The 27871-nt window shown below is 40.3% G+C and overlaps 2 protein-coding genes across 5 annotated transcripts in view; one reads left to right on the forward strand and one right to left on the reverse strand.

Annotated features, from left to right (window-relative positions):
* NIP7 (nucleolar pre-rRNA processing protein NIP7) overlaps positions 1-27871 on the reverse strand; it is a 59468-nt gene that overhangs the window by 21410 nt on the left and 10187 nt on the right. The window lies entirely within an intron of this gene.
* TERF2 (telomeric repeat binding factor 2) lies at positions 1570-26285 on the forward strand. 4 transcript variants are annotated; one of them, XM_059152847.1, is made up of 10 exons: positions 1571-1995; positions 2101-2196; positions 2845-2975; positions 12548-12634; positions 13681-13827; positions 15444-15550; positions 17504-17896; positions 22662-22747; positions 24635-24678; positions 25117-26285. In XM_059152847.1, exons 1-10 carry the CDS (start codon positions 1617-1619, stop codon positions 25273-25275), a joined length of 1629 nt encoding a protein of 542 aa, XP_059008830.1. In that variant the 5' UTR covers positions 1571-1616; the 3' UTR covers positions 25276-26285. The 4 variants fall into 4 exon arrangements, with proteins under 4 accessions (XP_059008832.1, XP_059008833.1, XP_059008830.1 ...); XM_059152848.1 differs by having other exon boundaries at positions 24638-24678; XM_059152849.1 differs by lacking the exon at positions 12548-12634 and having other exon boundaries at positions 1570-1995.

Below are 27871 nucleotides of genomic sequence, written 5' to 3' on the forward strand. Positions count from 1 at the left end.
ACCATGATTTTTTTTTTTTTTTTGAAGTCCTCTCCAGGACATAAAGGGAGAAAAGAACTCAGGGAAGATGTCCTGTGTAATCATAAAATTATGTAGTCAGCTGTTCTGTACCTAGAAAATCATGACACAAATACATAAGAAATGGGAGGCAGCCCGAAGAATGTCACTATTTCAGTAAATAGAGTTTCCTGGTGTGTAATTAAATTGCAGTAAATATAATTTGCTAATGGTATGGTTTTTCAATGTGTACCAAAAGCCTTCCTCATGTGCTTAGTCAAATCCAACTTCAAGAAATATGTCAGGCCCTGAGCTAGGTTCCAGGATGTAGGGTGGACAGACAGGGTATCTACTTCCCAAAGCAGCTAACTCTAGATCATGTATCAGGAAGGATGAACTATGAGATGATAAGCAGGGAGCACTGAGATGTTTAAACTGTCCCAGAAAGTCAAGAATGGTTGAAATTCTCTTCAATGAGGCTTGAAGGACAAGAAGGAGTTAGGCTAGAATAGACAAGATAAGGCTCCGTGGCAATTGAGTAGCAAGCAAAAAGGAAGTGACAGAAATTGTGCATAGACACATGTGAGCACAAAATGATGTTGGCAAATAGGCAACCTCTTCAAGCTGTGAACATCATGTTAAGGCATCTGCAGCTTGTTCAAAAGCAAAAGGGAACTGACAAAGAGTAACAAGTGAAATATTTTGATGTGCGTTCTACTGTGTATCTTTTGGTTCACTAATTCCATGTTAAGGAAATAATTATAAATTTGTGCAATGGTACTGTTAAAAGTATGTTTCTAATATTGAGACTGTCTAAAATCAGAAAATTTTGAAATAACCTGAACATCTTATATTAGGGGCTTAAGTGAAGAAAACTTTGGTTCACCTACACATGAGAATGGTATGTAGCTGTTAAAGATACTGTGGAAAAAATATTTAATGGCATGCAAAGACGTTTGTTATACGTTAAATGAAAAATGATTAGATAAAATATATACAGTATAACACTGTTTTTAATAGAAAATACACACACACACACACACACGCACGCACTACGTACAAAAGACACTAGAAGTCTATAAAACTGCATGTGAATGTATTCTTTCCTGTGGGATTATGGGTGACTTAAATGTTCATCCTTTTACTTATTTTTTTTTTCCTAACGTGTTACTTCTGTAATTAAATTATCTGTCTTATATGTCTAGAGGTTTTTGGGGTGCCGGTCGAAATGTATTTCTTGACCTCGATTGGGTTTACACTGGCCTTGCTTTAAATTACTTGTTAAAAAATAAAATAATTTGTTTAAAAATATCTTTTTAATAAACTTTCTATAAACTGTGTGTTACATTTTACAATTTTGTGTTTAATAAGATGCACGTATTTTTTTTTCAATATCTTATACGTAATCCCCAAATCTCAAAGTGTTCCATAATTTCGGAGCGAAGTTGACACTTGACCGCAAACCCGCTTGGTTCACCGGCCTGGACGGCTTGGACTTCAAGTCCCAGGAAGCATTGCGGCCTGCACACCGGGAACTACGGGGTCCGAGGCGGGGTTAGGGAATGCACGGTCTTTTCCCTCCCAGAAGCCCGCGGGCGGCTAAGAACACCGTCCGTGTCATGGCCGCGGGAGCCGGGACGGCAAGCCCTGCTTCCGGCCCGGGCGTCGTACGTGACCCGGAGGCGTCACAGTCGAAGAAGCGGCCCGGCCGGGAAGGCGGGGAGGGCGCGCGGCGATCGGACGCGATGGCGGGAGGAGGCGGGAGCAGCGACGGCGGCGGGCGGGCGGCAGGCCGGCGGGCGTCCCGCAGCAGCGGGCGGGCTCGGCGGGGGCGCCAGGAGCCGGGGCTGGGGGGCGCCACGGAGCGGGGCGCGGGGGAGGCACGGCTGGAGGAGGCGGTCAACCGCTGGGTGCTCAAGTTCTACTTCCACGAGGCGCTGCGGGCCTTTCGGGGTAGTCGGTACGGGGACTTCAGGCAGATCCGGGACATCATGCAGGGTGAGGGCCGGACCTGGGGATGGAGGCTGGTTGGGGAAGGGGATCTGTGGGGCCTGGGGGTCGGCGCTGGGGGGATCGCCGAGCCAACGATGTCTTCTTTCCCAGCTTTGCTTGTCAGGCCCTTGGGGAAGGAGCATACCGTGTCCCGGCTGCTGCGGGTTATGCAGTGTCTGTCGCGCATCGAAGAAGGGGAAAATTTAGGTATGGCAATTTTTGTTCTTCTCTTGGTTTATTTATGGTTACGTTGTTGTTTTCCAACTTATGTCTGGAACTGAAGGATTCGAGGTTAAGGTGCACTACTACTATGTTTCGATCACAGTGGTCTTTTCCCTTCTAGGAGGAGTCTGTTCTCTGGGTCTAGTTTTCTCCAGTTACGATTCCCTTGGCTGCTTTTCTGTTTTTTATTTCCTCCCACCTGTTTCTTGCTTGCCCCAACCTTGCTGCGATCTAGTGAGTTATGTTAAGGCCAGATTTCCCCCCATAGAATGGTTTTCAGAGTATAAGCACTTTTTTCTTTTAACTGAACTTAAGAGCTGTTTAGCAGAACTGTCTTCAGTTTCTGGTCCCTTGTATCTGAGGAGGATGTGTCTGTCCTGAAATTTGAGATGCAAATTCATGTGTTAAAAAATAAATTTCTACCTGCTTTTGAAATTATTAAAAAATAGTCACTTCAAATTTATTGGTTTGAATTTGAACACTTAACATGTTTTATAACTTGTAGCCAGTATGTTAGCAAATTATATGCAAATCTTTCTATATTTACATATGTCTTTTCTGATAAACATGTATTTTTGGACATGTTTCTGCTTATAAAATAGCTTAAAGTAAAAACTGTGCTCTTTGTCCTAGACTGTTCCTTTGATATGGAGGCCGAGCTCACACCACTGGAATCAGCTATCAATGTGCTGGAGATGATTAAAACGGAATTTACACTGACAGAGGCAGTGGTCGAATCCAGTAGAAAACTGGTCAAGGAGGCTGTAAGGCTCTATTTTTATTTCCTTTTTCCTTTTGACAAAGAAGATGTCTTTGAGGATACAATGCTTATCTTTTCTGTGTGGGGATGGAGAAAGCCAGTGAGCACACTCAAACATAGACACACACAGATGTTACATCTCTTCGGCCAGGCTTGGAAACTGTTTAATGGCAGGTATGCTGCTTTTGTGATTTTGGTTGTGTTCCTTGTAGCCTTGGCAGGAGGCCACAATTCACAAGAATTGGGTTGGCATTGAAGACTGACATCTTGGAGGTTATTACACCATTCAGGAGCATTGGTAAAGGGCTAGAAGCAACTGGCCTAGGTTTTGGTCATCTTTGTTTATTATAAACCAAAGAGGATCGCTGAGGCCATAGGAAATGTGGGACTGACTCTGAAGAGGAACATTCCTTTTCAACAAACAGAATTAAAGATTCTAGGATAATCAGCCAGTTAGCAAAACAGTAATTGTAGAAGGGTGACATAGCCAGTGTTCTTGACAAGGAAGAAGCTACTGGAGTGTCTTGGAATTTGGGGCTGTGTGTTATTGGCTCAGGTAGTCTCATGTAGTAGAACTTATTTTTATTTAAAACATGACTGGCAATGGGAACCAGTCAGAAAAAGCTTTTTCTTCCTCAGTAACCAAGTCTGGGGGTGTGGAAGCAGATGTAGAGGTGGGGACTGAAGAACAACAGCTCAGCATTGCTTTGGTAGTAGAAAGTAAGGAAATTGGTAAGAAAAGAGCACCCCCTAAAAAGATCTGACATGGGGGTGGGAAGATAAAACTGCTTGGCAGTGAAGACTTTCTGTCCCTTAGCAGTGTGCTGGATACTTAGGTACCCTGCTAAAAAAAAACAAAAAAAACAAACAAACAACTAGTGTGTTGCAGATATTTATTCAGTTAAGGACTAGTGAGGTGCAGATATTTATTCAGTTAAGGACCTTGGGCAGGATACTTTCAGTCTTGGAAAGAATGCTCAGATAATCCAAATTCCAAAGAGGAGTAAGTCCAAGAATAGATTTTTAGTATGGGTAGGTCAGGTTTGTATTGGAGGGAAAATGCCAGAAAAGACATAATAGCAAAGGAGGAGAAATCCATGCCTACTTTCAGAAGAGCTGAGGATCTTTTGAATGGGAAGAAATGGTATCATGAGGCACTTGACTGGCTCAGTTGGTGGAGCATGCAGCTCTTGATCTCGGGGTTGTGAGTTCGAGCCCCACATTGGGTGTTGGGATTACATAAAAATAAAATCTTGAAAAAAAACTGCACAGGGAAGAAATGGTACCCATTTCAAAGTAATTCATGTAATTCCTGTTAAGTAGGTAGTGGATTCAGAAGTGCAGTTCCTTCAGAACAGAAGAGCTGTAGATTTGTCTCTGTACCCTCTTCTGGAAGAGTCTTGTGGGCTTTCATCTGTTTATTTGTTGATTTATTATTATTTCTTATTTAAGTTTATAGGTCTTGTTTGGGAGGCTTCCTTATGAAAAATCTGTTAGCAAAGTCTAAATTTTTTCAAAATAGTCAACCGTACCCTTATGTTGACTCCCTTCTGCTTTTCCATTTTCCATCATGTACCAGATTTTTTGTTACACTTGCCATATTACTGTTCTTGCTACGTACCAAATTACCCCCAAATCTAGCAGCTTAAAGCAGTAAATATTGTCTCTCACTTTCCAAGGGTTGGGTTCAGCTGAGTGTTCCTGGCTTGAGGTCTCTGATGAGATTGTAGTCAAGCTGTCTGCTAGGGTGGCAGTCATCTCAAGACTCAGCTGGGACTGAAGGATTTGTTCCTGTGCTCACTTACATGGTTGTTAGCAGGACTCACTTTCCTTGCTGGCTGTTGTTTGGAGTCTTCATCTTCTTGCCTCTCCACAGGACTCCTTACAACATGATAGCTTATTTCCTCTAGAATATGTGATCCAGGAGAACAAGAGCCAAGATAAAAGTTGCAGTCTTTTATAACCTAATTTCAGAAGTGTCATTACTTCTGCCATACGCTGTTGGTCACACAGACCGGACCAGCTGTGGATTAGTGTGTGGAAGGGGACTATGCAGAGGGCGGTGACCGTTGGGGGCGATCTTAGAGGCTGGCCACTACAATTACCTTGAACTCTTAGTTATTAAATGATACCATATCACTTGCCTCAATTTATTTTGTTTTTTTAATTTTTCATTTAGAGTCATAGGATCTGTTTATGGTCATCTTCAGGAAAATACCATGGGATGCCCAGGCTGTTGAGGCTTTTTGATGAATTTTAAGCTTTGTAAAGTGTCTCGGAAGTTCATTTAAAATTCTATTAAGTTTTTGTTAAAGTGTGTCAAATTAGTTAAATTAGAACTTTTCGTTATGTGGTGTATGGATTTCTTTGTTTCTTTCTTTTTAAGATTTTATTTGTGTATTTGAGAGAGAGGGAGTAAGAGAGAGCATGAGAGGGGAGAATGTTAGAGGGAGAAGCAGGCTCCCTGCGCACAGAGCCTGATGTGGGACTCAGTCCTGGGACTCCAGGATCATGACCTAAGCCAAAGGCAGTTGCTTAACCAGCTGAGCTACCCAGGAGCCTTGGGTGTAGGGATTTCTGTAGGTCTTCAGAACCCCTTCAGGAATCAAAACTATTTTCGTAACAGTGCCAAATGAGTTGACTTTCAGTGCACTGACTTTGCACTAATGGTGCAAAAGCACTGATAGGTAAAATTCCTGGTGCTTTAACATGACCCAGGAAGTGGTAACTTTTCTTACTAGTTATTGTAGTCTTCACTGTCACATAGTTGTAGTTGAAAAATAAAAGAAGCCAGTTTCCATTAAGAATGTCTTTGATAAAGCAGTAAATTGATTTTATTAAATCTAGGCCCTTGAGCAAACACCTTTTCAGTATTTTGTGACAAAGCAGGAAGTTTGCCTAAAGCATTTCTGTCACATAACATGATGGTTGTCCTGAGGAAGTCACTCGTGAGATTGCTTGAGTTGCATGCTACTCTAGGTGCTCTTCTAATGGAACACCTTTCTTACTTGGAAGAACTGACAAATTTTGGTTATTGAGGTGTGGGTATATAGCAGTCATTTTCTTGCAAAAGAGCAATGGGAACATGTCATTTCAGAGAAAACAGTTGGTAGTATTTGTTGCCAGGGATAAAACTCAAGCTTTCAAGTAAAAATTCAAATTTTGGAAAACTTGTATTGATGTACCTGACAGCTTTTCTCATAAGATTGATGGTGGTTAATTAAGAGCTGTGATTTTAAAAAATACTTTCAATGAGGGGCGCCTGGGTGGCTCAGTGGGTTAAGCCGCTGCCTTCGGCTCAGGTCATGATCCTCAGGGTCCTGGGATCGAGTCCCGCATCGGGCTCTCTGCTCAGCAGGGAGCCTGCTTCCCTCTCTCTCTCTCTGCCTGCCTCTCTGTCTACTTGTAATCTCTGTCTGTCAAATAAACAAATAAAATCTTTAAAAAAAAAAAAAAAATACTTTCAATGAATGTGTCAACATTTGAAAGATCTGTATAACTTAGTAAAAAAATATGTGCCAAATGGCCAGTGCATTATATTACAAAATCATTCATAGGTAAAAGATCCATTTAAAATGCAAGATAGATTAAAAGATTTTAATATAACAGATGATGAAAAGTTCACTTGCCCAAATTTGGTATAGAGTCAAAGAAGAATAACCACAATTTTCTGAAAGGTCTATTAAAATACTCCTCCCTTTTACAACTTTATATTTGTGTGAGGCTGGACTTTTTTCTTTTATATACTTTAACCACAACAACACATCAGTATGAATGGAGAAGCAGATATGAGCATCCAGCTTTCTTCTGTGAAGCTAGGTAGTACGGAGATTGCCAAAAATGTAAAACAAGGCCAGCCTTCTCATTGTTTGTGGTAGAAAGCATAGTAATTCTTCATAAAGTTATGTTTTTTACAGTAACCTGCAACGCGTTTGTTACTTTTAAATGACTTAATAAATATTATTATTTAAGTTTTTCTTAGTTTTATATTTCTAATATGGTGATATAACGCACATAAGCAAAAGCTCTTCCGGGTCCTCATTAACATTTAAAAGCAGAAAGGAATCCTGAGACTAAAACTTTGAGAACTGATTCTGTAAGCTTTTAATGATATTGAGGCTATATTGGTTTTCGCTTCATAACTGAGATTCCTTAGTTAGGTTCCCGTGGAGAACAGCAGAGTGTAACATGTATGGCACATTATCGGAAAAGCATTTATTCGTTGCTTTTTGCTGTGGAACATTCTCCCCTGCATCTTTGGTAACAGCATCTTTTCTTTTGGGGTCTTACCCCATTTTAGCGGGGCTGGGTGCATAAAACAGTCTCTAAATACCTTAACTCTTGAAATAAAAGGCTTTGTCAGAGCTTTTTGAGCATTCCTGCTTCCCATAACAGCCTGTTTTTTTTTGTTGTTGTTGTTTGTTTGTTTTCTGAGTTTGCTTCTTTAGCCTTTTTTTCCCTTTTGTGAATTTTGGTTTTCTCTTTCTATGTGCTTTCTGCTATTTCCCCTCAACAGACCTATCCCACCTCTACTGAAAATCTACGCTTGGAATTTCCTTTTTGTTTAAGTTAGCCAGAGACCATTGCTATTGCTTATACCCTAAGAACCTTAACAGCTACATAAGAGAAGAAATTATACTTCTTTCTGAAAACTCTCAAGTGAAAAAAAACAATAGTTCACCCCTAAAAATAAAACAAAACAAAACAACAACAGCTTTCCAGGAAATTAGTTTTAAAAGATAAGCTTATAGTACAAACGTTGTCTCCAATTAGACAGACTTCTTTTTTTTTTTTTTTTTTAAAGATTTTATTTATTTATTTGACAGAGAGAAATCACAAGTAGATGGAGAGGCAGGCAGAGAGAGAGAGAGGGAAACAGGCTCCCCGCTGAGCAGAGAGCCCGATGCGGGACTCGATCCCAGGACCCTGAGATCATGACCCGAGACGAAGGCAGCGGCTTAACCCACTGAGCCACCCAGGCGCCCCAATTAGACAGACTTCTAATTTAGAATTTGAAAGCGTTCACATTTCCTTTCTTATTTCACAAATTAAATATAGTAGGACCTGGTTCTAACTCTGAAAAAGACGAGAGTAAGCATACTCTCTTCTGTCCTTCTTAATTCAAGTATAAATCCTAGACAGAATGTTTGGAGCAGCTGTCTGAGGATTCATAAATGTAAATGGTAGTAAACAGATGGGGAAGAAAACCAGAATTTGAAGATCCACCAAACTGGTGATGATTAGTATAACATTTTTTCCTTCTCTGGTACCATCCAGCCTGGATTTGGAGTCTCCTGAGAAACCTAGAAATGCATGCTCCGTGGGAACAGAAAGAACTCCAAGAAAGGCTTCCTCTGGCCTGGGGAGGTGCAAAGGGATCTCCTAAAAGTCAGGGAGGGTGAGAGAAATCCTAGGGTTTCTTTTCTCCCTTCTCTCTTGCCTTGGCACCCAGACAGTACCAGTGCCCTGGTAGCAGCAGTGGCCCAGTGACAACAGTGACAGCGGGGTGGCACTAGAACTAAAGGAAGAGAACCCATTCTCTTTAGCAGTAGAGCTGTGACATGCCCCCCCCACCCCCTGGGCCCAGAACATAGAGCAAATTCCACTGTTTTGTTTTGTTTTGTCTTTTTACTGTCTATCCTGCTGCTTAACCCTGGATGCTTTTGCAGTTTAGTAGGGAAACTAAACCCCAGGAATACAAGGCTAGTCTGAAATTCGAGTATCAATTTAATGTCCTTCACTCTATTAATCTAAAAAAGAATGAAATGTATCAGTTGATGTAGAAAAGGCATTTAACAAAATTCAACATTAGTTCATGATAAAAATACTCAGGAAATTATGAATAGAAGAGAACGTTCTGAACCTGATAAAAGATATCTACAGAAAACCTACAGCTAACATCATACTTGACAGTGGAGGATAGAATGCTTTGTCCTTAAGATACAAAGGCAAGGATACCCATTCTTACCATTCCATTTCATGTCATATGGGAAGACCTGGCCAGTGCAGTAAGTCAAGAAAAAGAAAAGGCAAGAGACTAGAGAGGAAGGGAAGAAATGTCCCTATTTACAGATGATATGACTGTCCATATGGATAATCCCATGAAATATACTAAAAAAATCTATATATAAGTTGAGCAAATTGAAGGATACAAAAATCAACACACGAAGTTATTCATATTTCCAGTATATATTAACAGTGAATGGCTTGAAATGAAATTACCCAAACAGTGCCACTTACAATAGCTCCAAAAGAGAAGAAAAAGAATTACTTAGGTATAAAACTAGCAAAACATGTACAGTTTCTGTATGTGCAAAAACAAAATGCTGATGAAAGAAATCAAGACCTTGGGGCACTTGGGCGGCTCAGTTGGTTAAAGCCTCTGCCTTTGGCTCAGGTCATGATCCCAGGGTCCTGGGATTGAGCCCTGCGTCCGGCTCTCTGCTCAGCAGGGAGCCTGCTTCCCCACCTTTCTCTGCCTGCCTCTGCCTGCTTGTGATCTCTGTCAAATAAATAAATAAAATCTTAAAAAAAAAAAAAGAAATCAAGACCTAATAAATGAAAAGGCACGCCATGTTCATGGACTGGAAGATAATAAAGTTAAGAGGTCAGTTCTCTCTCGCTCATCTGTGGATTTAATATAATTCTAATCACAATCTCAACAGGATTTTCTATGGACACAGACTGATTCTAAAATACAAATGGTAAAGCAAAGGAAAAATAACCCAAACAATTCTGTAAAAGGACAAAGTTGAAGAATTCACTAATCCAATTTTAAGAATCATCCTAAAGATACTCATAACCATAAATAAAGATTAATGGAATAGAAGACAAAGTCCAGAAATAAGCCTACACAAATAGGACATTGATTTTTGACAAAAATGTGAAAGCAATGCAAGGAAAAGGTGTTCAATAGAAAAAGGGTAGTCTTCAACAAATGGTATTGAAGTAGTTGGGTGTCCATATGCAAAAACTGAATCTTGACCTCCCAAAAATTAATTCAGAATGGATCATAATCTAAATATGAAATGTAAAGCTGTAAAGATTATTGAATAAGATGAAAGAAAAACTTTATGTCCTGGACTTAGGCAAAAAGTTCCTTAGTTATGACAATAAAAGCATGATCTGTTTAGAGGAAATTTTGATAAGAGAAAATAATGGTAAATTGGACTTAATCAAAATTTAAAACTTTTATTCAGAAAAACTGTTAAGTGAATAAAGACAGGCTGTAAACTAGGAGAAAATATATGCAAATCACATATCTGACAAAGGACTTATGTCCAAAATCCATAAAGAACTCTCAAAACTATTTTAAAAAATGGGCAAAAGCCTCACCAAAGAGAATATACAAATGGCATATAAACACGACAAGATGTTCAACATGATTTGGCCTTCAGCTTAGGTCATGATCCCAAGGTCCTGGGATTGAGTTCTACATTGGACTCCCTTCTCACTGGGGAGCCTTCTCCCTTTCCCTCTGCCCTTCCATATGACCCAGCAATTCCACTTGTGGATATTTACCTTAGAGGAATATTAAGTTCACCTCAAAACCTATACATGAACGATTTAACGTCTATTCCTACTCATAAAAAATTGCAGACAACCCAAATACCCTTCAGTGGTCAATGGATAAAAGTAGCACAGTAGTGCTCCCACCCCATCCATAGTTTCACTCCATGGTTTCAGTTACTCACAGTCAACTGTGGTTGAAAATCAGACAATTCTTCTTCTGACATATGGTCAGAAGGCAGAAGGTCAGTAGTAGCCTAGGGCTAAGTCTTAATATCTATGTTATTCATGTCATGTCACCTCATCACATAGGCATCCCACCATCTCAGATCACAAGGATAAGTACAGTACAGTAAGATATTTTGAGAGACAGAGCACATTCATATAACTTTTATTACAGTATATTGTTACATTTTTTCTTGTTTATTGTTAATCTCCTATTGTGCCTAATTGATAAACGTTAACATAGGTATGTATAGGAAAGAGGAATGGGAGGCATTACTATACATTCAAATAATGGAATACTGCTCAGCCATAAGAAAGAACGAACTACAGATAAAGCATCACATAGATGGATCTTAGTAGCACTAACAGAAGGAAAGAAGTGTCTCAGGGTAATATCTTCTAAAAAATAAGCACTACATGCATAGGATTCCATTTATACGACATTCTTGAAGAGATAAAACTGAAAAGATCACTGGTTGCCAAGGGCTGGGGACGGGAAAGGGGTGACTACAGAAGGGTTGCACAAAGGCAGGTTTTTGCATCCTCATTGTGGTATTACAGGAGTCAATACATGTATTAAAACACAGGATACTACCCCCTCCAGCCAATAGTCCATTTTACTGTATGCATGTTAAATAAAATTTAAACATATAATAGGATCTAAATTATTTTATATAAAGTAGAACCTTTGAATTCTTCAAGAAAGTAAGTATCTGAAAATGATGTAAAAGTGAATGGTCATCTGAGTATAAAATATAAAGACCTACTCTGTACCTACCCTGGGCAGCAAGAATTTATGGTCATGCCTGCTATTTAAGAGCATTTGACACCAGTTTCCTTTGCATGTGGAGGACAGAATCACCAGAGATTAATACCAGAGATTAATTCCTTTTGCTAGTCCTACATCTTTTGGTCCGTATCTCTTTTAGTTCTTCCCTGAAATGAAGATTGAAAATATCTATGGACCAGTTTTCCTTCCCTGTTGTGTGTGTGTGGTGTTTCTTTTACCTCTCTTTGAGACAGTATTTATCCTGTTAGGTAACTCCAAGTGCTTTTCTAATTTTTTGAAAAAAATGACACATTTTAAAAATATCACTTAAAATTTCGATCAGTGTCATTTTTCCTCTACATATATTTTCTTGGGGTTTTTACTAAAGGACTCTTTATCTTTGTGGCTCATGAGACTTTTGCATCCTACCTGGAATTCTGCCCTCCTTGTGTGTTACCTGTCGATGTGCTGGGTTTGTTCATTTCAGTAATTCCCTGCACACTTGAACTGGAGTTGCCAGCTGGGGTTTAGGATAGTGAGAGGCTGTGTTGGTTGTCCTACAGAAATGGCCTCAGGTCTTTCCTGAATGGAACTAGCAGAACTCTGTAGTCAGCAAATGGCTTTTTCCCCCCCTCACAGTGTAGCCTCCCCTCTCTGTCCCCATCATTATATCAAAGCTTTTGCATCCAAAAAGAACAGATCCAATTGTTCTGGGGACCTGGAATGACTCCTGCCCATTTTGCCTTTCCTTAGGAGGCCCTATTCAAACTGGGTAAATGGTCTGTAATCCAGAGGATCAGATTTTGCTTTACCAGCTATTTTTTGAAAATCCGGTATAATGTTGAAAATCTACTACCCTACACAGTGAAAGAAGAGTGCTTACAGTTGTTCATAATGCCTGAGCAGTGACTGTTAGTTTTTAAATAAAGGAATTTGACAGAATGTGAAGAAGTTCTTGGATATATAAGACTCATTTTTTACTTATTAGTAGTTTATTTTAGTATCTGATATTCTGATTACACCTGTCATTATTACAACAGTTAAAAAAAAAAGGTTTTTTTCCCCTTTTGTAGGCTGTCATTATTTGTATCAAAAACAAAGAATTTGAAAAGGCTTCAAAAATTTTGAAAAAACATATGTCCAAGGACCCCACAACTCAGGTAAATTTGATATATTTTTGCTCCCATGACTTAAATCCATATCATTGTTTTTTTGTGGGGAAACAGGGAAAGGGTTCTTTGTTAGGAATGTTATCTAAATATTTGGCACCTTTAATCTTGTCTTTTATATCCGGGATAGCTTACAGTGAGATTGGTTTTTCAAAAATTTGTTTTTTATTATATAAATTTACCTAAATTATTTTCTTGCCCATTTCTGCCATGTTTGTGACAGAACTTTTAAGTGATCAGCACCAGTATGAAGCTATCAAGTTCTGTAACACTTCTAACTCTTATTTACGTAAATGCTGATCCTGCAGACTGCCTTGGTGAGGACTTAATTCCTCTATTTTCTGGTGTCAAAAGCTCTGTTGGTGCCCTGCTTTTTTTTTTCTTTATAAATCTAAATTTGAGTTCTTGAAAAGGTAATACCTGTATATAATAAAATTCAAAAGGTACAACAAAAGAGTTGAGCTCATCTCTTAAGTCAGCCACCTCATTCCTTTCTTCGTAGGCAACCAGTTTATTCTTTTATCCTTTCAGAGATATTCTACGCATGTGCAAGCCAACAAATGTGCATCTGTGTTTACAGATATATATATATAATATATGTATATTATATATATATCCATTCTTCCTGGTCTTTCTATATGCACCTGTGAGCATACCCTCACAGGTGTATATAGAATTTACGAACATTTCATAAATTGCTTTTTGCACTTAACATACCTTAAAGATTGTTCTGTATTACCACTTAAGGAGTTGCTTCATCCTTTTTTTCCTTAAGTTTAAAAATCTTTATATGAATGTATAAAGGTACTTCAGATTCCAAGTTCTTCTTTTTTTTTCTTATAGCTACATAGTAACTTCTGTTACTATGGCTGATCCATAATTTATTGACCTGTTCATTGTGATAGGCTCCCCTTCCTATATATGTACTAGTGATTGCCATTGACAGCATTGTGAAAGTTCTAATAGTGTTGTCTCAACTCAGCATCACTGAATTTTTACTGGAGTTCTTATGTGACAAATATCGGTCCTTTGTGTAGAAGCTGAGAAATGATCTCCTGAACATTATCCGTGAGAAGAATTTGGCCCACCCTGTTATCCAGAACTTTTCCTATGAGACCTTCCAGCAGAAGATGCTGCGCTTCCTGGAGAGTCACCTGGATGATGCAGAGCCCTACCTCCTTACGGTGGGCCTTGGCTGCCTTTTCCCATAACCATGATGTGGCCTTGAGGATGTGCAGGCAATTAGAAAAGGACAGCTCTTTTTATAAGTGAAAAGAGTAAATGTGTATAAAAGACTGAATTATATGCACTGTCTTTCTTAATTAAATGCCTAAAATACACAGAAGCAGGCAAAAATGGAACATACCTGGTTTTTCTCACCTCCCATTTATACCTCCTACATTTGATTAATCTGTGTGGCTAAAGTGGGGACACACTTAAAATTACTGGTGGTCTGCAAAGGAGATGAAATTTGAGTTTGGGAGGAAGAGTAGTTTTGTAGACATGGTGTGATGGGGTTGTTAACAGGAAGAGGGAATAACTAGAGAAAAAAAGGTGTGACCAGAGGATGATAAGGCAAAAGAAACTAAATGAAGACATTCTTTAATTGCATCAAAGTGATAAGCAGAAAGAGTGGTAGCAGTGAGGCTCAGGACAGTATGCAAAAGAATTAGAACCCAGGCTGTCCTAGAGGGTGGGCTGTGATACTGGGAAACTGAATGAGAAGGTTTGTTGTTGCCTTCTTTTTTTTTTTATAATCACCAACATTTAGAGAGTTAAGACTATCTTAGCTTGGGGTGGCTGGCTGGCTGGCTGAGTCGATAGAGCGTGCAGCTCTGGATCTTGGGGTTGTGCGTTTGAGCCCCAACACTGGGTGTAGAGATTACTTAAAAATAAGATCAAAGACAGAAAAAAGAAAGTATCTTAGTACATGACAGTAGATCTACCAGGCCCATATTGGGATAGTGTCACTGATAGGAGCAGTTATTTGGCAGTTGTCAGACCGTCTGCAAAGTAGAGAGTTTGGGATATTCAGGGTGCAAGTATCAGGATACTTGAGCCTGGCCGACCATCCTCTCTTTTGTGTTCCAGATAACTGGAAAATAACCTGCCACTGTTTCTGTGAGGGGAGAGACCTCTCAGTTTTAAAGACATCATTGTTACAGGCATACGTATCTGAAACAATGATACTGGACTGATGAGAAACATAAAATTTTTAGTCAAAGGCAGACAGATAAGCAGTTAGAGTCAGAGCAAGATTGGTCCACTCAGGGTTTTATGTAGTACTGGGATTTTCAGAGTTATTAGGCAAAACATATTTGTGGATATAGAGTTACAAAAAATTTTAGACACATACTAAAAGACACTAATATAAACACCAGTTATCTTAAGTTTGAAAAAAAGTCTGACTTTTGTGCATGACCCCAAAGGTGTATTTGGCATTGAGAAACTAGATTAGGGATGAGATTGAAAGAACAAAAAAGGAAGTACAAAGTAAAATTACGTACTTATTTGTTGTCCAAAAGGTTAAAGAATTCTTAGTGTCAAGATGGTTAGCACCACTCAGATTGAATTCTTGTTTAGTATAGAAAACTCTGAGCCATTTTTTGAGGAAGAAAAAGGCAAGACATTTGAAATAGTTCTTGTGAGTTCTCTCCCTTTGTGTGTCCGCCTCTAATTTATGCCGTTTGGATTTCTAAATGAACGTGTCTGCCTGTTGAGAGTGTATGTTCGTGGCGAAAGACGAGAATTAATGAAATTCTGTGGCTTCCTCTTCCTGATGACATCCTTCTTTTCCCAGATGGCCAAGAAGGCTTTGAAATCTGAGACTGCTGCCTCCAGTACAGTGAAGGAAGATAAACAGCCAGCACCAGAGCCTGTGCAAAAGCCACTTAGAGAACCTGCAAGGTGAGAGGGATGGCTTTTTGTGATCTTGAGTGAAACACAAGGGTAGTCTGTTGGCAGCAGTCTCCTTAGAGCAGAATCCATTAGTTCCTCTTGGTACTAGGTTACTTGTACAAGGCACTGTGGGAGTTACAGAGCACACCCCGGGAAAAAAAGAATATTGAAGACTGGATGTCATATCCCTAACAAAAGTTCCCGACTGGCTATTCCTTAAAGGTTCTTTCCTTCTCTGTTCTCCTATCCTTGCCTTGCCCACATCTTGCCCACATCTACTTGTGGATACCTGATCTCTTAAGGCAGTGTTCAGACTTGTGAATCAGATTCCCAAACAAGTTTTTGTTTTTGTTTTGTTTTGTTTTTTAAGATTTATTTATTTATTTATTTGACAGAGAGATCACAAGTAGACAGAGAGGCAGGCAGAGAGAGAGAGAGAAGCAGGCTCCCTGCTGAGCAGAGAGCCTGACATGGGACTTGATCCCAGGACCCCGAGATCATGACCTGAGCCGAAGGCAGCGGCTTAACCCACTGAGCCACCCCAGGCACCCACCCAAACAAGTTTTTAAAGCAGGGGGCCCAGTAGGAAATGCATAGGAATGGGTGTAAGATAATGCAGTTCAGAACATGGAGTGTGAACCAAAGAGCGCATGCTTTTAAGCTTCATGTGATAGTTGCTATGTGGGAATGTCCAAGGATGCCCAAACTGTAGTTCAGATTTTTATGTGAGACATCTAGGGTTTTTTGTTTTTTTAGCTTTCCTAGTTTCTGAATTGGCAGATTTCTGAGTTGGCAATTAATCCAACTTAAAAAAACAAAACTTACATAGGTGAGGCAATAAGATGTATCTGCCGGGGCACCTGGGTGGCTCAGTGGGTTAAGCCGCTGCCTTCGGCTCAGGTCATGATCTCAGGGTCTTGGGATCGAGTCCCACATCGGGCTCTCTGCTCAGCAGGGAGCCTGCTTCCCTCTCTCTCTCTCTCTCTGCCTGCCTCTCTGTCTACTTGTGATCTCTCTCTGTCAAATAAATAAATAAATAAAATCTTTAAAAAAAAAAAAAAAAAAAAGATGTATCTGCCAACTGGGTTTGGCTTGTAGGCTGACAGTTTACCCTCTCCTAACAGTTTTTATTTAAAGTATATTGGTTATTCCAAATGATAGATGAACTTACTTTTATTATGAAAAGGCAGTTTCTCTTTGTTCTAAGACTGCATGGCACACTAACTCAGAGAATTCTCAAAAGTCCCATTTATAAGTGTACTGTAGGAGAAAGGGGGCAGAATGGAGACCGTCTTTTCCTTCTCCCACAGGAGGGTTGGACGGGACCGGAAGGTGAGATTGCTAGATTGTCGGTTGGTTGTCCAGGCAGACTTGTAACTGGCACTATACAGAGAGTTCTTACATAGTGGAAAGCATTACTTTAGTTCATGCAGACAAAAGGGGTTAGTGCACCGGCTAAAAAGGTCTCTTGGAGGGGGAGTGTCATTGGCTCTAGTCCTTTAAGTTTCTTTTACTTGGAGTTTAAACTCTGGAGTTCAACTTATATATTTAAAGCCTCTACTTATGCTTATAAATGGAAGCTTTATAAAGTTGTTATGAGCAGTTTCTTACCTTTTTTTTTTTAATTTTTAAAAAGATTTTATTTATGTATTTGAGAGAGAGCAAGAGCATGCACAAGCAGGGGGAAGGGCAGAGGGAGAGGGACATGCAGACTCCCCATTGAGCAGGTAGTCCAATGCAGGGCTCAATTCCAGTACCCTGAGATCATGACCCAGGGTGAAGTAAAACACTCAACTGACTGAGCCACCCAGCTGCCCCTCTTTTATTTTTTTTAAATGAAGAGTCCTCCACTCGAAGAGTCCTCTGTCTCATTTGAGGCTTCACGCTTTGGAAAAGTTGCGGCTATCTGGATGAGCATCTATAATGGTGAGACTGATCCTTGTATATTTGCTTTATATATAGGCAGTTACGGACTACTCCAACCACCATTGGAATTATGACCTTGAAAGCAGCTTTCAAGACTCTGTCCAGTGCACAAGATTCTGAAGCAGCCTTCTCAAAACTGGACCAGAAAGATCTGGTACTTCCTAATCAGGTGTCCCTGCCATCACCAGCCCTCAAAAACAAGAGACCAAGAAAAGATGAAAATGAAAGTCCAGCCCCTACTGAGAGTGAGGGTGGTTCCGAACTGCAGCCCAAGAATAAGCGCATGACAATAAGCAGATTGGTTTTGGAGGAGGACAGCCAGAGTACTGAACCAAGCACAGGTCTGGACTCCTCCCAAGAGGTCGTCCCAGCATCACCATCCAAGCCCGCCGTTCTCAACCAACCCCTTTCTGGGGAGAAGAATCCCAAGTATGAAGACCTTCTTTGTAGCAGTTTTGGGGATGGTTGGTGGTCCTGGTTGGGCCTGGTATTGCTTCCATGAATGAAATAACTTTCAGCTAAGTTATTCACCACCAAGGCTTGCTCAAACTGCTAGAATGTGACTTGGGAGTGGGGAGCGACAACATAGCCATCTCTGGCAGTTCTGAAGCCCCACCCATGGGCTTCCAGGCATTGCTCTAGATGTGAGTGAGGATGGAAGGGTTTCAGAGCTTCCCACTCATCGCTGCTTTCATTTTTAGCAAACTTCTCAGTGCCTTGACAACTAAATACCAGTCTTTGTTAAAAGAAATTTGTTTGAATTGGGCTACTTTAGACTTTGAGCCTTAAAAAAGATTTATGAATATTTATAGTTTTGTACCTTCTAAGAGCAATTAAGACTTGGCAATTTGAGTAAACATCTACTAATCTCTCACATTCTGCTAGGTTCTATGGGGCAATGGTTAGAATGCTTTTATTTTGCTCCCTATCATGACCCCCAGGCCTAGCTTTCAATTTTTGCTACCTTTTGTGTTCTTTTGTGGATCCTTCCTCCAAGCAAACTGGTTTGCTTGTTCTCTAGAACACACTGTTTTTGCTACTCTACTCTTCTTGCTTCCTCTCATTCCCCACAGTTGGACTGTCATTTCTTCATCATTGCTTGTGACAATCCCATCCATCCTTCAAAGAGAAGAGATGCTGATATTGACTAGAGTACTTTCCATGAGCCTGGCACTTTTCACATATTGTTTTACTGAATCTCTAGAACCCTTATTCCGTGAGTGATATATTCGCCCCATTTTAGGAAGTTTAGAAAAGTTACTAGCTTGCCTGAAGTCACAAACATGAAAAGTGGCAAAATTGGGCTTTGGGATTTTTTTTTAAGATAGGCTACATACCCAATATGGAGCCCAATGAGGAGCCTGAAATGAGATCTTGGCTCAAAAGTCCATGGCCTATACATCGCATACACGAAGCTGCCTCTTAAAATTCTGCCTCCTCCATAAATCTCCCCTGGTCACCCTGCTGTAAGTGATCACCTTGCTGGTCTCCCAAGGCCATTGCCATCTCTACCACTGCTCTGTTGTTGTTGTGGGGGGACCTGTGCTCTGACATGCACCTGCTAGGTGCCCAGAGAGGCTGTGGCATCTAAATGATTAATGCTCAGGCACAAATCTGCGCTATATGTACCACCACCTGCATCTGGAAGTGAGTGAATTGTTGACCAGGCAAGCAAATGGAGCCCAACACATTTTATTCTCATGTGATAAATGATCTTCTTTATTCCTTGCAGCAGTCCTATAAAGTATAGATATTATTCCCATGAACAGATGAGGAAACTAGAAAGAGTACATGCTTCCAGTGCTTTTATAAAAGGGAGGATTCGTGAAGTTTTAGACCTGTCCACCTCTCTCATATGTCAAGGGCATGAAGTATGATGGGTACTCTAAAGCAGAGGTTGGCAAACTATAGCCCCTGGGCTAAATCTACCCGGTACCTGTTTTTGTAAATAAAGTTTTTTTTGGAACTCAGCCACAAACATCACGTATGTATTGTCTGTGGCTGCTTTTGATGCTACACTGAGTTGAGTAATTGGAACAGAGCCATTAAGACCTACAAATCTGAAGATATTATCTGGCCAGGAACAGCCTGGCTTTAAAGGAATTGTGTGAGCTACTGGGGAGCTCCAGGAAGAAGAGTTGAGCCTGCTCACCAAAGTTGTGGGTACAGCAAGCCTTGCAGAAGAGCAAATGTTGAGCTGATCTTGAAGAGTAGGAAGTGATCAGGCATATGGTGGGGTGGGGGTTCTAAGCAGCAGAAACCCCTTGTATAAAGTCATGAGAAAGCCTAGTATGCTCCAAGAAATGTCATGGACTCTGTATGGCAGAAGAATATAGTGCACAGAGAGGATGAAGGGAGATGGGCCAGGTCTTAAGTTCCTATTGTATTCTATCAGGTGGAGGTTCTGAAGCTGGGATTCGTATCACTAGTCTGTGGAACGTTTAATAAAATACATAATCTTTAATACTGAATTAGAAGGGGCAGGGGATGGATCTGTAATCTGCTTTTCTAACTGTGCTCCCAGATCATTCTAATACAGCCAGTCTGAGGGCCTGATGAGCTACCATTGATGGCTTTTGAACAGGCAGTGAGGCAAAGGAGACAAAATCGGTGGCTGGAGACTTCTATAGGATGAGTAGTTAGGATCACTGGTGGAATTGAAGGCAGGATTAAGGTAAATCCCCCGGAGGGCATGGTCACAACTACTAGATTTTTATATGTCCTGTGGCAGATGATAAGGACAAGTGCTGATTAGATATTTGTTAACCAAATGATAATTCTTGGTTCTTGCAGTTTAAAGGGTCATACCCAAAACCTCTATAAAAGGCCAGCAAAGGATTAACATTTTAGGCTTTCTGGACCACTTGTATCTCTGTTGTTAATTTTTTTTTAAAACAACCCTTTGAAAAGGTGAAACCATTCTTAGCTCAAGGGTTGTACAAAAACCAGCCACAGGGTGTAGTTTGCCGACCCCTTGAGATCAGACTCCTCTAGCCCATTCACTGCTCATCAAGTTCTAACTTTACCAGTAGTAGCATAAGGACCAGGAAGTGACCTAACTTGCCCAGGACCTTGGAGCCACAGTGAGAGGAAGACCCAGATCTGAGTCTCTTCTACAACAGAAGTTAGGCAGTACCAAACATTTGTACACAAAGTAAAGGCTTGAGTTCAAAGGAAGAGCAGGAGTTTACCAAAGTGATCTGTGTAGATTGTCTGCAGGAGGAATGAGCAGATACGCAGGTGGAAATGCCAGAACCAGAGGTTAAAATCAGTTTTATCGCGGCATGGGGATAAGCAGGTAGAAAACTGAATCCTGACTTTTTTTTTATAAATAATAATTAACACACTTAATATCCTAAAAAGGAAAAACCTCATGTAATTTTGTCACTTGTCTCAAGCAAATTATTCTCAGAAATAAAATTTTGGGGGATATGAGCCAATTTAAACATAATGGAAAGTAGATGGTTCACCATTTGTCTCATTAATGGAACTCAAGAATTTTTTTTCAAGTCTATACTTCTTAAATGAACTGCTTTCATTACTCATTTGCAAAATACCTAGCCAGCCTTAAAAATAAATTTCTGTTCATGGAATGGAGACTGAGGTTTGTCTCTACTCTTGATCAAACCTTCCAGGTCATTTGATCTATATTCTTCAAAATTTAACTCAAATACTTCCCATGTTGCTTTGTAATAGATGTTATGGTTCTGAGGTCAGATCTGTGCTGTGTTCTGTTTCCAGGACAGTTGTACTATTAATCAGGTAAACACAGTTACAGTTGATTAGAGAGGACTGACTACAGCTTTCATTTATTCAATAATTTGGGTTAGGGATTATTTCTTAGTTTTGGAACTTTTTTGGTTATACTCAAGTACTTAACATTTCATGTGCAAAGGAACAATTCTTACTTGCTTACTACTCTGTTAGTGGTATAATTTATTTGCAGCTCTTTGATAATCCCATTATTTTTTTTTAAGATTTTATTTATTTATTTGTCAGAGAGAGAGAGTGAGAGCGAGCACAGGCAGACAGAGTGGAAGGCAGAGTCAGAGGGAGAAGCAGGCTCCCTGTGGAGCAAGGAGCCCGATGTGGGACTCGATCCCAGGATGCTGGGATCATGACCTGAGCCGAAGGCAGCTGCTTAACCAACTGAGCCACCCAGGTGTCCCTGATAATCCCATTATTAATTTAGCACGTTTTCCTAGCTGCTATTCAGGTTATGTGTTATTGTGCTAGGTGTTTGGGGTAGACAGATGAAGACACAGCCCTTGCCTGCAACGTGCTTATGATTAGAGTGTGTGTTATGAAGTGTTTGCTCAATAAAGTGGAAGTACAACCACAAGGGCAGAGGGGTGGGGGCTTTTTGTGTGTGTTGGGGGCCTGGATTTAGGGCAGGCTTCATTGGAATGATGACCTTAAAAAATGGGTAGAATTTTACTAGGCAGGGAAGGGAATCCTAAGCAGAGGGAACCATAGAGAAGAGAGTACAGAGCTAATAGAAGGAAAAGAGGAGCAAGAAAGCGAGGCTCTGCTGTTTGTGCTCATGGGGTTGTGTGGACAGGGCTGGAGAGAGAAGGCTTTGGTAGCCAGAAACTGGCTGGAGCCAGAGTGGATGATCTTTACTAACCCACACAGCCTTCACTGCTGAGACAGTGAGAAGTGATCATGGAACACGAAAGGGATGAGGTAGTTTTAGACTGACGTTCAGGTAGTTTTGGAAGGGGATGAGGCTAGGGACAGAGATACCAGTTAAGAGACTAGTGTAATACTGGTGAAAGGTACCACATGCCTGGACAAGAGGAATGGAGACGGAAAAAAGCGCAGTCCAGAGATAGGACTGGGCATGTCTTTGAAGGACCAGGAGCAGTTTGCTTGTTCTAGGATAGAAGAATGCTGAGACCTTCAAAATTAGAGTCAAAACCAACCAAACGAAAATGGGAAAATGAGCAGATTTTGTGGGGGGACTGTGCTGTATTCACTGCTCAGTTTGAGGGATGATCCTGCAGCCTGCGGGCCTATGACATGGAGATGCCTTGCCAGGTCAGGATTTGTCTGGGAGTTGTGTGTAAGGGAATCTCAGCTGTGGTTACAGCAGAAGAGGGACGAGTACCGGCCATGAGAGAGCCCAGGACAGAAGATGGGATGATCCCAATGATCTGTTTTACATCTTGTCCTCTTGTTGATCTCCCCTCAGAGTACCCAAAGGCAAGTGGAACAGCTCTAATGGGGTTGAAGAAAAAGAGACATGGGTGGAAGAGGATGAACTGTTTCAAGTTCAGGGTAAGCTAGGACATTCTCCTTGGTCCTTGACAGTAGCTGAATTATAGATGTGTGTTACGATCACATTAATGTTCTAGAAACTGCTTGTCTCCAAACTAGAAAAAGTCCAGTTAAGTTCCTTATTGTGATTCATGAGGAGTCAGTTTTATGTCCTTTCCCATTGAACAATGGAGACTGTCAAAGCAGCACTTTATATTTAAAGAGAATTCCTGGTTTTGTTTTAGTAAATCCTATATTTAATTGTAGCTGATGTTCTTCATAAAGTCTTTAAATTAAAAAAGGTAGATGTGGTCATTCCCTGCATTTCTTATTTAAGTAAAAAAAAATCTCTTACCAGCTACAATATATAATTTTTTTTCTGAAATAAGAAACGTTACTTTTCCATGATTAATACTAAAGTTCACAGCATTTGCAGTAGAATCTCTCCCACCACATACTTTGCATTCTAATGGAAATATCTAAGTGCTAAAACATAATCTTGGAGATTCTAAAGACTTTGGTAACACAGCAACAGTAAACTTCTGCCAGTCCCAAAGGTTTTGTCCTTAAAAAGTACCTTCATTGGCACAGATGTAGTTGGCAAGATCAAGATCACACAGGAAAGGGGGGGAAGTAACAAAATCAGTAAAAGTGGCATACAATTTTTAAAAACAACAGGATATAAAAGTTCTAAAAATATCCACGTCCAGTGCAGTCCAGATTTGTCAACTTTAAAATCTGCTTCTACTATAGTATGAAATACTTCATAATTTAAAACTATATAACCTGCCCCTGTAAGTATCCCTTTTCCCGAACCACCTTCATTGTTTAGGAAGCACTGCTAGGATAGTAACATCTGCTGAGGCAGACACTCCGCAAGTTATGTTTATGCAACTTTGCCTTTTCTTACAGCTTTTTAATGGCTCTCCACTTCCAGTGGCATGTCTTTTATACTAGCAGACCCTCCTGTAGCCTTTTGGCCTTTAAAAAAAATATCTTGGTGCATTTTTTTGAGGCCCCATATGTTTCCATATGGTGAGAGGGTGGAGCTTGAGCTGCTCTCCTATGGTGTCTCTGAGTGGGGAGCAGTAACTCTCCTGTTCTTTTGTTTAAAGAACTGAATCACATTTTACTTAAATAAAATGATCAGGGACTTGGAAATTCTGGCATAAAACAGTAGAATTGTACCATTTCAAAGCAGTGGTTAGCAAGGGGCTACAAAGCAGAAATTATACCCACGTGTGCGCGCGCGCACACACGTATATAACACAGTCAACCCTTAACAGGTTTGAAATGCACAGGTCCACTTATACACATTTTTAAAAAAATACAGTATAATACTGTATTCTTACAATTTTTTTAATGATTTTCCTTTAACCTTTTCTCTAGCTCACTTTATTGTGAGAATATAGTGTTTAATACATTTAACATGCAAACTATGTTAATTGACTATGTTATTGGTAATGTTTCTGGTGAACAGTAGGCTATTAAGTTTTTGGGGAGTCAGTATGGATTTTTGACTATATGGGAGTTGGTTCCCCTAAATCCTGCATTCTTTAAGGATCACCTGTAGATGTGTATATATTAGGGTTTTAAATATCACAGTCTCTCAGTAATTTTAGAAAATCATGTAGGTTTTACTAAAAAGCTTGAAATCCATCACTAACCAATATTTATTGAATGTCTGTATGTAAAATACTTGCTCTGTTCAGATTTTCATTGGCTGAAATAATTGATATCTTGCAAACAAAGGACAAAAACAAATTACCCTTTAGTGATATCCTCCTCCTCTCAATGTTGGGAAAGTTCAGTCAGGTTTTCCCTTTAGGAACATTCGATGTCTTTTTCTTCTGGTTTGTGCAGAGAAAGGTGAACTCTGAAATGAGTCTACTTTTTAATGTTTTCCAGCAGCACCAGATGAAGAGAGTGCAACCAGTGTAACAAAAAAACAGGTAATTTAAAATTATTTTCTCGCCTTTTCTGATAATGTGGTAGAACAGAGGTAAAATAAGCACATCTCCTAGCATAGGCTACCCATGCATCTGCAAAAAGATCTTTTGGAATTTTTAGATGATCCAAACTAAGTTACAGTAATAATTATTTTCTGGAAGAAAAATCTAGGACAGAAACCTGACACATTTTGCTGACAATGAGCAACAAACATTTGAAGTTTTGATGCAGAAGTGATTAGGATCAAATGGCAGGACAATGAAATTATGAAATGTCTAAATCCACAGGATTAACTTATCTCTATCATGTTTTAAAAATATAAACCCTCCTTTTGGGTTCAGATTATTGTCCTAGGATTCTTGAGTTTACCTCTTCATTGTTTGAAAATGTGAGTAAGTGGAGAGATGGGCTGTGATCAATATTTTGGTCTTCTTTTGCAGAAGTGGACTGTAGAAGAAAGCGAGTGGGTCAAGGCTGGAGTGCAGAAATATGGGGAAGGAAACTGGGCTGCCATTTCCAAAAATTACCCATTTGTCAACCGAACAGCTGTGATGATTAAGGATCGCTGGCGGACCATGAAAAGACTTGGCATGAACTGAAACAGGCTTTCATTTCCACATTAATTCACAGGAGCATGGTTCCTAATAATAGCCCCTGATAGTCTGTTGTTTCTTTCAGAAGCTGGGCTGGGATGAGAATTTTGGGCATCCTCCTCCGACGTGGAGGAGGTCCCTATTCTACTTCATCGCTGTTGGAGATCATGGAGCTAAGAAACAAAGCCAAGTCCACCCCATGTCCTTGGCAGGGATGACAGGCACATAGCTTGTACAGTGCCAGAATATCATTAGTATTTCCCTTCTTTAGTGGTTTGCTTGAATTTAAATCCTTGGTAATCAGTAGAACCTTCTCCTAGGAAATGGTGGAGTCTGTTAGAAGCCACTTATTATGACTCTGACCTGTTAAAACCAGCAATGGGAGCATTATCTGGAGTGAACTTGTTCCAGGTAAAGCTTTGGCCTTCTGATGCAATGCAGAGGAGCTTCATCTGTCATGAACCCAGGCTGATGAGAGGCCAGTCTTGGTAGTGGAATCAGAGTCTCTTGTAAAAACTCTTAAGCCAGTTGTAACATCAACATCTAGACCTGACAGCCTTGGCATTTGCTCTTGATATTTGCTGGGCTACGTAGGCAGGTTTAACCTCCACCTCTCCTGTGGTTGAACCAGTGTGTTTTTTTTGTAAAACGGTGATTGTAGATAAGCTTAGCCCTCTCCTCCATCCCCTCTGCCCAAATCCCTTCCTTATGCTGGACTTTTAAGGCTTAAAAAATCTGATTGAATATAAATGCTTAATTCCATTCTTTGTGAAATGGTTGCTTCCGCCTGATTCCCTAACTGTGCTTGTGTTTAGTGTCTTGCTCTAAAACTCAACATTCCCTTCTCCTTTTGTACTGTGTTGTGCTTGCTGTCTCTCTCGGACATCCTTAAAGACTGTCTTTTTGGCACACAAAAAAATCAGTAAAGTGTTTTCTGTAATCTTTTTTTAAAATATGAGAACTAATTATTGTCCATAACTTGTAGCATTCTTCATTAAAGTCTTGCTTCTCTCAAATGTTAAGGAGCTGTTTATTCTAGCACAGCGTGTATGCGCAATTGGAGGGAGCAAACTGTTGAACAAGCTTTGCTGAACCACGTTGACTATGTTAAGAAGCCGATGTCGGACTATATTGAATGTTTTAATCCTTGAAAGCCATGTTGAACAGAAATGTGGGAGTGTTGTCTTAATTTGTCCATACCCTTATATAATGTATTTTTGGCAAAAAATTCCGCCTTTCTCACTTCTGAGTGAAAGGCAAGGTGTAAAGAAATGCTACAGTTTTAAAATTCCTCCTGTAGGTACAAGTTAGAAACTTTGTACAGCTTTATTATCTATTTACATGTTTTGGGATCTGGTACTATTACTTTGAATGAAGCTACAGTGAAAAGGTGAGAAATGAAGCTACAGTGAAAAGGTGAGACCCAGATCCCTCTTCATCTGGCTGCAGCTAGTTGTGGTCTTCGTCTGCAGGGGGTTAGGATCCAGGAGCTTTTAGCTCTTCCACTCTAACATTATCTGACTACACGCCCTAGGTAGAAGAGCGACACTGTGATACACTTTAAGGAAGCAGAATATCAGTATCAGTATTTCTCAAACTGAGAAATGCGTAAGTTCATTAACATTTTTTAACATAACTTCAGGGGTATGTTTATTATAGTATTCCTAAAATGTGTACAAACATAAAACTATGCCCACAGCTTCTATAGAACTATAATATGTACTCTGAACTGATGACTGTTTTGGGGAGTCTAAGTCACTGCTTATGACATGGGTAGCGTTGGGGCTGTCGCAATGATAGGATGTGGGTAGGGATGCTTGATTGTTGGGAAGTGATCCCAGTCTCTGCTGCCTTCACTTAAGTAAGACTGCTGCAGAGCCACTGTGCCTGCAGAGTACTGTGATGTCCCGTGGCCTTTGCTAGAACTGAATACAATTATGAAGTCTGTTCTTTGTTTATTAGCTTATGACACTTAAGGGATTACCACTTGGGAGTCAATGCAATGAATTCTGAAGCAATACCTGGTTAGAAGGTGCTAATGCTGTTTTGTTTTTTAAGATTATGGCTGAGGGGCGCCTGGGTGGCTCAGTGGGTTAAGCCGCTGCCTTCGGCTCAGGTCATGATCTCGGGGTCCTGGGATCGAGTCCCGCATCGGGCTCTCTGCTCAGCAGGGAGCCTGCTTCCCTCTTTCTCTGCCTGCCTCTCCGTCTACTTGTGATTTCTCTCTGTCAAATAAATAAATAAAATCTTTAATAAAAAAAAAAAAATTATGGCTGAAATCAAAACATTTAGGCATTCTCAGCACTCACAGACTGACATAAACACTGTCCTGATAGGTAAGAGTATGAGACCCACTCGGGGCCCCAGCTGCACCAGCTGCGCTTTGGGGACAAGGAGCTGGCCACTGGAATCTCTGAATGTCCATTTTCTTATCTCTAAGCCCCTCCCAGGGCTGTTGTGAGAACACACAGGAAGCAAGTAAATCTTTTAGCTCAATGCCAGCCATGAAGTCAGCAGGTGTTCAATTGAACCTTTTCCCTGCTTTGAGTGCCGAAGAAGTCATAAATAAAAGAGGAAAGATGGAGGGTTTGAACAATATATT

This window comes from Mustela lutreola, chromosome 16 (genome assembly GCF_030435805.1).
Source record: "Mustela lutreola isolate mMusLut2 chromosome 16, mMusLut2.pri, whole genome shotgun sequence".
In the NCBI taxonomy this organism is placed as follows: Eukaryota; Metazoa; Chordata; class Mammalia; order Carnivora; family Mustelidae; genus Mustela; species Mustela lutreola.